The 11,680-nt window shown below is 38.2% G+C and overlaps 2 protein-coding genes across 2 annotated transcripts; both read right to left on the reverse strand.

Annotated features, from left to right (window-relative positions):
- Positions 1 to 2,680: 2,680 nt before the first annotated feature.
- Positions 2,681 to 4,935, reverse strand: c1qtnf9 (C1q and TNF related 9; the record flags this gene model as incomplete). Its single annotated transcript, XM_079805576.1, has 3 exons — positions 2,681 to 3,450; positions 4,468 to 4,530; positions 4,749 to 4,935. The coding sequence occupies 3 exons, from the start codon at positions 4,933 to 4,935 to the stop codon at positions 2,681 to 2,683; spliced, it is 1,020 nt and encodes a 339-aa protein (XP_079661702.1).
- Positions 4,936 to 7,654: 2,719 nt separating this feature from the next.
- tagln3b (transgelin 3b) lies at positions 7,655 to 10,436 on the reverse strand. Its single transcript, XM_079805478.1, has 5 exons — positions 10,361 to 10,436; positions 9,119 to 9,354; positions 8,846 to 9,020; positions 8,544 to 8,646; positions 7,655 to 8,422 (listed from the first exon to the last, which is right to left on the reverse strand). Exons 2-5 carry the CDS (start codon positions 9,296 to 9,298, stop codon positions 8,281 to 8,283), a joined length of 600 nt encoding a protein of 199 aa, XP_079661604.1. The 5' UTR covers positions 9,299 to 9,354; positions 10,361 to 10,436; the 3' UTR covers positions 7,655 to 8,280.
- Positions 10,437 to 11,680: the final 1,244 nt, after the last annotated feature.

Consider the following 11,680-nt stretch of genomic DNA (forward strand, 5'->3'; position numbering starts at 1 on the left):
TTTCCACATTAACAGTTTGTTAATGTGAATCTGTATTAACCCTCTGGTGCTCTTCGGTCATTTCTGACAGGAAAATTTTCTGTTTTGAAATTTTAAAAATCACTGCTTCATCGATATGAAACTTGGTGACTTTTCTAGCATTAGGTATGTAAACACACAAAAAAATTGGGGTCATGATTCGAGCATGCTAATTGGTCGTAAAAAAATCTGACCATAGGAAATTAATGGGAAATCGGCAAAAACACAAAAATTCTCCAAATATTTGTGTGTACAATCTACAAATCGGCCACGATGCTGAATAAAAGTACACAGCAGTAAAGGGGTGACGCTCTCAAACATCAAGAGTGTGATATTGACACATCCACTCACACACACGCACACTTATACACACACACACCTATGAAAAACTGAACCTATGAACCACATTTTTAATTTTTAAAAATCACAGCTTCATCAGAATGATATGAAACTTTGTGACTTTTCTAGCATTAGGTATGTAAACACACACAAAAATTAAGTGGCCGTAAAAAAAAATACTCCTACTTGCGTTCAAAAATGACCACCGTAGAAAATGAATGGGAAATCTGCAAAAACACAAATTCACAGAAAAAAAATCTATATTTCTAACAAAAAAAACAACAACTTTATAATAAATAGTCTTTGAGATTTTTTTAATATATATTCAAATCCATCAACAACAAAAAAAATCATTAAATGTGTTCAAAAGAGAACTAGGGAATTCTCAAGCCTCTCCATAGAGACCTCTTGTGATTACACCCATGGTTGGATGATTTCTTAAATAATTCCAAAAGAGGGCGCTAAACTGCCTTCAAAAAAAATATTTTGAAGGCCAGGGGCCTCATTTATAAACGTTGCGTACGCACAAAAGAAGGCGTACGCCGCTCTCTACGCAATAATTGGTATTTATAAAAAGCAAACTTGACGGGAAAATGTGCGGTCCTTCACGCAAGCTCTGACCCAGGCGTACGCACAAAAACGGGTGAAATGAGAAATGGCGACACCGTCTGCAGATGGAAGAAACACGTGAAAGTGTGTGAAACTGTAAACCGTTGTGTAAAAGAAATGGCTATGCCTCTCATAAATAACATTAAGACTTCACAAAGCAAGTCTTACAATGAACAGCCTACACGAACACCCGTTTGATCGATCTGCAGTGTAAAACAAACAAAAGCAAACGAAAATTACAACATAAATGCAAATTAACACATATTTGCAAAAAGAAAAGTGAAATATGTTCTGCAATAATATTGGCATGTTATGCATTGCAATTCATCCTCATAAATATGGTAAACAACGAAATAGCTAATGTACAAAACTGATATTCTCGTCAAGTGTCCGTCTGGCGGAGCAGATAGATGCAATTAGACAGATAGATAGATAATTAGGGAGATATATAGATAAATAGATAGATGTATTAATTGTCCACTGGGGAAAGTTGTTTTCATAGTAAAATTTCTTCATCAGCTACGTTCATGGTATTCATGCATATGCCTTTAGTTTTATTTTTGATAAAATGACGTATGTCTCAACCATTCAGAAAGCTGCAAGACATTACATTTGCACGGAACTATTTCCCATTTCCACGTAGGTTATAACCGACATCTGTAGCTTGTCAGATTCAATTAAATGGATGGAAATAAAATGCCCATCTCAATGCGTAATGACGCACAATGGCTGATCTTGTGCTCTAGAAGATGTGGCGAATGGAAGGATTCGGAGTGAACGCATCTTCAGACAGCAAGAGGACACACTCTGGCGATGGAGCACTAGACGCTTTTTTGCCTCGACTTTGATGTCCGACCATTTCTTTTTTATTTCGGCGATAGTCCGAGGTTGTGAGGCTACAGCATTTACGGCGTCTGCAACCTTTTGCCACTCAAGTGTCTTTTTGGCATTAGTAATGCCCACACTGTGCCCTCCAAACAACACTTTTCTTCTCTTTTCAACCTCGCCAACGATAACTTCTACCTCACATTGAGTGAAGTTTCGTTTTTTTTTAATTTCCTCTCTGTGTTTGCCATGATTTCGCAACCTATGAATATTAACTTGTGGGCGTTTCACGGACTATTTATGGGCAAGTATGGGCGTGACATGAAGCCGCAAAAGCTGCGCTACATTTAGAATTGATTGTGATTTATTAAGGGAAAACTGCGTAGGATGTGCGTGCGCACGGTTTTATAAATCCGAATATTTCTGTGCGTACGCACGTCCTATGTTTCATCCGTACGCCAATTCTGACGCAAATCCTACGCAAAGTTTTATAAATGAGGCCCCTGGTCTCTATTTTAACCTGAAATACTGCAATAATAATAAAAAAAATAATAATAAATTACAAAAAAATATTTTTGTATAATTTTCAATTACAATAATCGCTCTTCTCCAGCAACCTGTCACTCACATGAGAGCAAACGACAAGAATCCAATCGGTTCCCAATTGACAAAAAAAAGTATTGTCAGAGAAGCCATTTAAAGCAGATAAACATCACAATAAGAAAGAAAAGACAATCACAACTTCCATTTGTTCACAGATGGATCTAAGAAGCACAAAGGATGATTTATATTTTTATTGAAAATTACAATGACACCATTTAGTGAATTTAAAATATTTTCTTTAAAATCATGGTTTTCCACCACTGTATTCCTCTTCGGGGCAGCATCTTTAGGTTGCAAAAAGAAGAAATCCAGAAAAAACAGTGTCGTCGTCTTCATCTGCATATAACCCGTTATGTAGGTGTTTATCAGCCACTTGCAACCACACTTTATCTCCGGCCTCCAGTTCTAGGACTGCCCCTCCAGCAGCCTGGTCCTCACCTCCTTGGTAGGTGTCCATTGTGTGGATCACTCGCTGACCATTCTTCACCAGGGCCACTTTTACATTGCGAGAGTAGACAGTGATATGGTAGGTGAAAAAATAGGCTCCGCCGATGGCACAAGTAAAGCGGCCTGTCTCAGGGTCGTAGTGACCTTGATGGTTATAGAGGACTTTATCAAAGCGAATTGGAGCATTGGAGGCGGGTAACTTGGTGCTTTCGCTCAGTCTAGCTGAGAAGGCACTTTTTGGTATCTCAGGCATGTCCCCCTTTGGACCTTGCTCCCCGGTGTCCCCTTTTGACCCTTTCTCACCACGAACACCAATGCTGCCTTTGATACCTTGGTGGCCGTACTCACCTTTTGGGCCTGGTCGCCCTGGGGGCCCCAAAGGACCCTGTATGCCCTTGTCTCCCCTATGGCCAATGTCTCCTTGTGCTCCTTCAGGGCCTATAGGACCCACATCCCCTTTGATACCCTGTGGTCCTGGCAAACCAAGTTCCCCCTTCTGGCCTTTCAAACCCAGTGGCCCTGAGAAGCCTTGGGGCCCCATTTTGCCAGGTGGGCCCCTTTCTCCATTGTCTCCACGCTTCCCCTTCACACCATCTATGCCAGGAACACCTGAAAAAGCACCAACCTGATGATAATAGCAATAGCCAAATAAAATGAAAATATACTGTATATATATATATATATATATATATATATATATACATACAAACAGATCAGGCATAACATTATGACCACCTTCCTAATATTGTGTTGGTCCCCCTTTTGCTGCAAAAACAGCCCTGACCCATCGAGGAATGGACTCCACTAGACCCCTGAAGGTGTGCTGTGGTATCTGGCAGCAAGATGTTAGCAGCAGATCCTTTCAGTCTTGTAAGTTGTGAGGTGGGACCTGCATGGATCAGACTTGTTAGTTCAGCACATCCCACAGATGCTCGATTGGATTGAGATCTGGGGAATTTGGAGGCCAAGTCAACACCTCAAACTCGTTGTTGTGCTCCTCAAACCATTCCTTTACCATTTCTGTTTTGTGGCAGGGCACACTATCCTGCTGAAAGAGGCCACAGCCACAAGGCAATACAGTTTCCATGAAAGGGTGTACATGGTCTGCCACAATGCAATTAGGTAGGTGGTATGTGTCGAAGCAACATCCACATGGATGGCAGGACCCAAGGTTTCCCAGCAGAACATTTCCCAAAGCATCACATTGCCTCCGCCGGCTTGCATTCTTCCCATAGTGCATCCTGGTGCCTTGTGTTCCCCAGGTAAGCAAGGCACACGCACCTGGCCAACCACGTGATGTAAAGGAAAAAAACATGATTCATCAGACCAGTCCACCTTCTTCCATTGCTCCGGGGTCCAGTTCAAATGCTCACATGCCCATTGTTGGTGTTTTCGGCGGTGGACAGGGGTCAGCAAGGGCACCCTGACTGGTCTAAGGCTATGCAGCCTCATATGCAACAAACTGTGATGCACTGTGTATTCTGACACCTTTCTATCAGAACCAGCATTAACGTCTTGAGCAATTTGAGCTATAGATATTAGGAAGGTGGTCATAATGTTATGCCTGATCATTGTATTTGCTATATGGGAGGATTTAGAAAAACATCAACAACAAAAAATATTTACCAAGTTCTCCTTTATCTCCTTTTGGACCGACTTTTCCAGCTTCGCCACATGTTCCTATATCACCTTTAGAAAACAAACAGCTGTATTTTGTATGTATTGTATGAAACACTTACATTGCATGTAAGGAGGTGTCTTAGTGTTTTAGACTGTCAAAAATTATTGCAAACATCTTTCCAAAGAATTTTTTTACAATGTTTAATTTGTGCACCTATATGACATCATAACTTAGCTTAAAGGTGACTGATTAACTGGAGTCAAGACTTTTTTGCTTTCATTCTTACCTCTATCTCCTTTATCACCTTTGGCCCCATCTCTGCCATCACGACCTGGCATTCCATTGTGTCCTGGATCTCCAGGGATTCCAGGGTGTCCATACACACAGCCGGAATTTTTGTCTGGAACGCTCTGCTCTGCAGCATTGATTAATACAACTAGAAAAAGCATACAAATCTGTCTGGGAAAGAACATGGTCCTCTCAAGCACCTGTGCAGCAAGAGTCCAAGAATAGTCGCTGTATTTGAGGAGGCTGAATCCGCACAAAGGTTTGAAGATTTTTCAGACTTCACATATGGCAAACCTGTTATTTCATTGGTCAGAAAGACATTGTTTAGATTACTTATTTTACCCAAATATGTTACACATCACTTGTGTCCTCTATTGTAATTCCTTTTTGTGTTTTAGTTTAGATAATGATTAACCTGAAACATGCTATTACACAATCCATATTTGCATAGAGTTTTGCAAACAAAAGCCATTTATATTCATTATATTGTGGAGTAAAACTAATATTAAACTGAAAGCCATCATGAAAGTCAGTATGTCACTTCCATGAGGGCTTTGGGATGTTATGTGACCCAAGCATCTTGTACTTTAATTTGCCATAAATGACTTAGTTTATTTATAAATGTTACTGAACAGTCATAAAGTCAGTCTAAAGAGCATCATGCAATTCATTGCTTACTGAACATGGCCCCATTCAGCTCCACATGGGTGTTACTCTATATTGATTAAATTTCCACATCAGATCACTGCAAATGCAATGCAACGCATCCCAACGCTTGACCTTATGAATAATGCTTTTCCATTTGGCTTTAAGCTTTTGAAATATATCTTCCTCCCACTCTTGAACATTAAGGTTTCAATTAGAGCTAAAAGGTTTCTACTGCCATATAAGATGATGTATAACACAGCTTAAAGGGTTAGTTCACCCAAAAATGAAAATTATGTCATTAATTACTCACCCTCATGTCGTTCGACACCCGTAAGACCTCCGTTCATCTTCGGAACACAAATGAAGATATTTTTGTTGAAAGCTGATGGCTGAGAAAGGCTTCAGATAGGCCTCCATTGGCATTCAGTACATTTACACTCCCAAGACCCATAAAAGGCACTTAAAACGTTGTTACAAAGTCCATCTCACCACAGTGACTCTACAATAATTTTACGATGCGACGACAATAGTTTTTGTGCGCAAAAAAAATCTAAATAACGAATTTATTCAACCTCTTCTTGTCTTCCGTGTGTGCCTCCACGACGCATGCGCGAGAATATGACGTAGATTATATTAAAGGGGCTATATGCGTTTTTCTGAAATTTAAACTCGTGACTGACACCTGTGGCCAAAAAACAGAACTGCTCTTATTTTCTGCTCGCTCTCGCAGCGGTGGTGACGTCACATCCGCAGACAGCGCGGGAAAAAAACGACCCGCCAGAAAATAGGAAAAATAGGATACAGGCTTATAGGTGCACCCACTGTGAGCGGACAAGGTGTCAGTATGCTCATCAGAAGATGTTTGAGTCATAAATGGTCAAATAAAAAGGCTATTGTTACGTTTATTTTGGGGAAAAAGTTGCATATAGCCCCTTTAATTAGGGGATATAAACCTGCAATAAGATAATGTTGCAATTGCGAGAGAGAAAAAAGTCAGAATTGCGAGATGTAAACTTGCAATTGCGATAAAAATTTCAGAATTGTGAGCTTACTTTTTTCCTCAGCAGTAGACGTTATAACTCGCAACTGTGAGTTTATAGCTCACAATTTTGAGAAAAAAGTCAGAATTGTGAGATATAAACTTGCAATTGCGAAAAAAAAGTCAAAATTGCAGAATATGAAATTGCAATAAGAGGATGTCGCAATTGCAAGAAAAAGGCCAGTATTGTGAGATATCAACTCGCAATTGCGAGAAAAAAGTCAAAATTAGGGGATTTAAACTTCAATAAGATAATGTTGCAATTGCGAGAGAAAAAAAGTCAGAATTGCGAGATGTAAACTTGCAATTGCGATAAAAATGTCAGAATTGTGAGCTTACTTTTTTCCTCAGCAGTAGATGTTATAACTCGCAACTGTGAGTTTATAGCTCACAATTTTGAGAAAAAAGTCTGAATTGTGAGATATAAACTCGCAATTGCGAGAAAAAAGTCAAAATTAGGGGATATAAAATTGCAATAAGATAATGTCGCAATTGCAAGAAAAAGGTCAGAATTGTGGAATATAAACTCGTGAGAAACATGCCAAAATTGCGAGATATACATTTTCAAAAAATGTCAGATTTGTGAGTTTACTTTTTTCTCAGAATTGGGCGTTATAACTCACAATTTCAAGTTTATATCTCACAATTGTGAGGAAAAAAAGTAAAAATTGCGGGATATAAACTTGCAATAAGATGATGCAATTGCAAAAAAAGTCAGAATTGTAAGATGTGTACTTGCAATTACGAGGAAAGAGTCAAAATTACGGGGTATAAACTTGCAATAAGACAATGTTGCAATTGCAAAAAAACAAAATTTTTTACGAGAAACAATTCAAAATGTGCGGGTTAAAGTTTCTCAAGCAGATTTCGCTCGTGTTCAAGTTGGTCACACAAATTTGCGGCATTTATGAAAAGAAAGCTGCTTAATTTGAAAGAGTCTGCTGCATCGTTACACTGTTGAAAATTTAGTTTTTATTGCCTGCGAAATTGTGACTGCACCTTCATTCTTTAGAAACCACATTTTATTGCTTATAATAAACTAGAAAGCAATATCTTGATAATAAACAACATATAAAGTAACATTAAGAATGTTTTAAATCTGTAAAGAGACATAAAGAGCCTATAAACAATCCAAGATGACGGTTTATAATGTTATAATATTTTAGGTTTAAAATGTGAAATATTCTTTTAATGAAAACAAGAACACATTTACCAATCATGTTAAGTTACCAATTTATTAAACATTTGGATCAAACATGGTCACCAAAAACAAGCTTATTATGAAACTGACATGGGATGTTAACACAACATCAATGGACAACACAAACAAATATATTTATACATGTATTGACTCTTATTAATCTGTATACAGTACTTCTGGTTAGTATGTGAATTGACATTTTGAATCGTTCTATTATGTAATTTTTTTTCATTTTTGCTAATAAAACAGCAAAAGAGCTTATTAAAATAACAACAGGTGCAATACAGTATCCGAATGGGCAAACCGTTGTCCTTTACTGTACATTCAAACACTATGTAAACTAGTAAACTGTAACAGTTGCTGTCTGTTATTTGGTATATCAACACACTGTTTGATAAGGCAGTTGTTTTGACTTGTTTAGATAAAACTTTAAGAATCACTATATGCATACATTAAATAAATACATTTTATCACCAGCTGAGCAAACCAAACATAAAATAAATATATCTAGCATGCTCTAATGTCTTCAAACCCCTTAGATCTGATGCCACCATCAAAGAACACTGCTTGGTAAGGGTAAGGTGAGGGGGGGTTTAAGGTCTTCTGGGTGTTTTAGGCTAGTTGCCTGGCACTCGTATAGCTTCACATAATCTGCCGATGCATGCCGTAACCAGTCATGCCCGCCTGAGATGCCCCACGGTTACTGCCCATCTGTAAGCCAATCAGATTCTGACCCTGACGCATCTGCTCCTCAGAAAACTCTCGACGGGTGCCTTGAGATTTCCTGTCACACAAGATCAAAAAGAGTTCACATGGCACTGAGACACAACAAAATCTATTCACAAGTCCAACCAGACAGGATTTAACGCACCATTATGAATTAGTCTGGCAGCAATCTTGCTCACCTGTGAAACCAGTCCCGGTTACCTCGGTAATGTCCATCGTCTTTTGTAACAGCCACGCTACCCAGCGCCATTAGAGTTCTCTGGACGGCTGCCATGTCTTTTCCTTTAACCAAGGGAACCAACAAACACTGAAGTGACTTTGGCTACAAACCAAGAACGCAACTTGCATGCTACAGTACATCACCCCAGAAAGCATTGCCTTCAAAACTATTGAAACTCCTATATTAATTTGCTACAGCTGCATGCTTTTACAAGCTAATTCCGTTGATCGAGAAGTGCTGTCGAAACAAATTTTACTGTACCTTCCCACAAGTCTACTGTCTGAAAAATGTCTGTGGTGATTACTCCATAGGCTTCAGTTGCCTGAAGGAACTGGGAGATCTTTTCCATCTGCTTAAAGGCCATCTGTGTCTCTGGGATCTTCTTAATAGGCTCCTTACCACGCGGATACAAACTGTTAATGAGTCGACAGAGGACCTGCAGACATGGGCGATAAAGGTACGGGGTAAATAAAGGTAAATAAGAGATGAACAGAATCATGCTGGTGGGATATTGTCAAACTGAAATTTACTCACAGTGCCATCCATTAACCAGTTCTGAAAGTTTTGCCTCCCCGGCTGTGGTTTTTCAACATTTCCTCCGCACTGAGCAACAATCCAGTCCACCAGTCGAGATTCCAGCTCTGGGTCATATTTCTGCTCGATCTTCTCCTGCACCTCACGGCTCAGTCCATAACTTGGTCCTCGGTTCGCCATTGGTCACTTAAGTTGAATTCCCCAGTATATATAAAGAGACACTAGCTGAACCTGTGCTACAAAGAGAGATTGAGAGAACATAATTTCCCCTTTAGCTACAAAAAGAGCCTAAAAGTCTTTGTGAATATTAACTGTCCTGTATTATGTTTAAATTTTTATTTTATACACACACACACACACATTATATATATATATATATATATATATATATATATATATATATATATATATATATATATATATATATATATATATATTTTTTTTTTTTTTTATTCATACACCTTCAACATTTTCTCACACTATCACAGTTTATTCGCCATAGTTTCGAAAAATATATAAAAATATATAAAATATGACAACAAATTAATCTGGATAATGTCAGATAACTTTGATAGAAAGGTATGTAATGGATTACAATCAACCAATCAGCTGTTAGATAAGTACACAATTAAATAATACCAATTTATGTAAACCAATGACCAAGCAATGCTTCATTTAGTTCAGTCTGTGGTCTAAAAGGTTGCATTAGCAATTCAAGAAAAAACACTTAATCAAAACATGGTCAGGTCAAAGTGTCTGAATAATTTTGGTCCAAAATATATCAATTTTACTGTTAGTCCACTGTATGAAGAATTTTTGTGTATAATATGTCACAGTTTATTTTGCTATCCTCCCTTACATAAATGAACTATAGTGTCCTGCACCCACTAGTAAAACATTATATCTGGTGTCTGAATAATTTTTGGTATATTATCATCACGAACTGGCAAGGGGTAATATTGACCGGGGTGTGGTCCATGCATGTTTCCATGTGTGACTTAAAAAAAAAAATCTAAATACATTTCATTTTAAACCTATTTCGAACTTTATAACAGAAGAGCATTGCATGTATTCTATTGTTTAGAATTAGGTAGAGCGTGCAGACTGCCTGCGCAGGTTTAGATCAAATTAGTTTGAAACTGTTACATTTAAACAACTATCCTACTGGTAATTATAGCCTATAATGCGATTATAGCCATGTCCCCATGCAAATAATTTTGCCAAGGATAACGTTTTACTTACTGAAAGATGTGCGTGTCGTCCTCTGGCGCAGCGAGGTCAAATCCTTCCTGTGGTCACTGCTCAGAGATGCTGGACTGAAACATCCATGCAGCGGGGATGGGGCGTGGCCCCGAGCTCACTGTCCGAGTGCGGAATCCTACTATGGGGGAGGCTTGGCTAATGAATATTAATTAGCTTACGTATATGGACGCTGGTGGAAAGTTACCAAGTAGCGTAGGCCTCATTTAATTAACATTCATGAGCTTATCTGGAATAGCAAGAAGGACGGACTGTTCAAACAAATTCAACACTAATCAGTCTACAAACTATTTCTCGGGTATGACTGCTTATTGTACTTCACTTAAGTCACTTCACGTATTTAAAAAATAAATGCGTTTTCATAATGCGAGATAAAAAAAAAAAAAAAATCCTAACTCTCAGTAATAACCAAGCCCATTTCCGATTAGATTAAGATGCATTAGCCTACCAATGCTTGTAAATTCTGAGGGGGAAAAAAAACTTGAGCAGCACATGATAAACAGGAAAAGTCTTTGAAGTAATTACTGAAATCTTTAAGCATGGTTTAAATCTCCTTTTACTTATAAAAATAGGCCAATAAGTGAGTAAACTGAGGAATTTAACCCTATAAACACATAATTAGTTTCTTACATAGTACTTTATACATATTTTGAAAGTGAACATAAGGCATCTTATATAATTCAGGAAGGTTCTTCTATAATGCAATTACTGTTTAAATGACACCTGAATGAATCATGTGATTCACGTTTAATTGATTCACTATGCCTAAACTGCATGGTGCCATTTCAGTTTAGAGCCCTCTGATAACCAACTGACATAGAAAGGTCAGTCTGATAGTTAAAAAAACAAGCTCATCGTTTGGGATGGGGGTAAAAAAGAACCCTGGCTCATTGAACACAGTCCAACACTAATCCTGCATGTTAATAAACAACCAAGCAGTTTGTGGAGCAGTGGCCCAATACGTCCTCCAAACAAACAAGGAGTGCAGGGGGCGAGGGAGAATTGAAAGGTCAGTTTGATTTGCATGATTGTTTGATTTACAGTTTGATTAAAAACTAATTTGGGCTAAACCTGTGGCAGTTTCTTTTTGCGTCAGCATGCTCCAAATAATTCTAAAGAATAGTTGAATAATTGCAACGATCTTCTATTATAATGTTGATTACCACAAAAGTGAATTTCCACTTGTAGAATTCTTTCCTTAAACCTCTGGGGTACTTCAAAAATGACCCGAAGCGTTTTATAATATTTTTTTTTTATTTTTTAATTGTAGCTTCATCGGAATGGTCCGAAACTTGTATATGA

This window comes from Gobio gobio, assembly GCF_949357685.1.
Source record: "Gobio gobio genome assembly, chromosome: 23".
Taxonomy (NCBI): Eukaryota; Metazoa; Chordata; class Actinopteri; order Cypriniformes; family Gobionidae; genus Gobio; species Gobio gobio.

Coding starts and splice junctions, on each gene's coding strand:
- tagln3b (XM_079805478.1), bottom strand. CDS start 9,298: ATGGCGAACCGAGGACCAAGTTATGGACTGAGCCGTGAGGTGCAGGAG. Junction 9,021..9,118: donor ACTGGTTAATGGATGGCACT/GTGAGTAAATTT, acceptor CCATGTCTGCAG/GTCCTCTGTCGACTCATTAA. Junction 8,423..8,543: donor AACCGGGACTGGTTTCACAG/GTGAGCAAGATT, acceptor CTTGTGTGACAG/GAAATCTCAAGGCACCCGTC.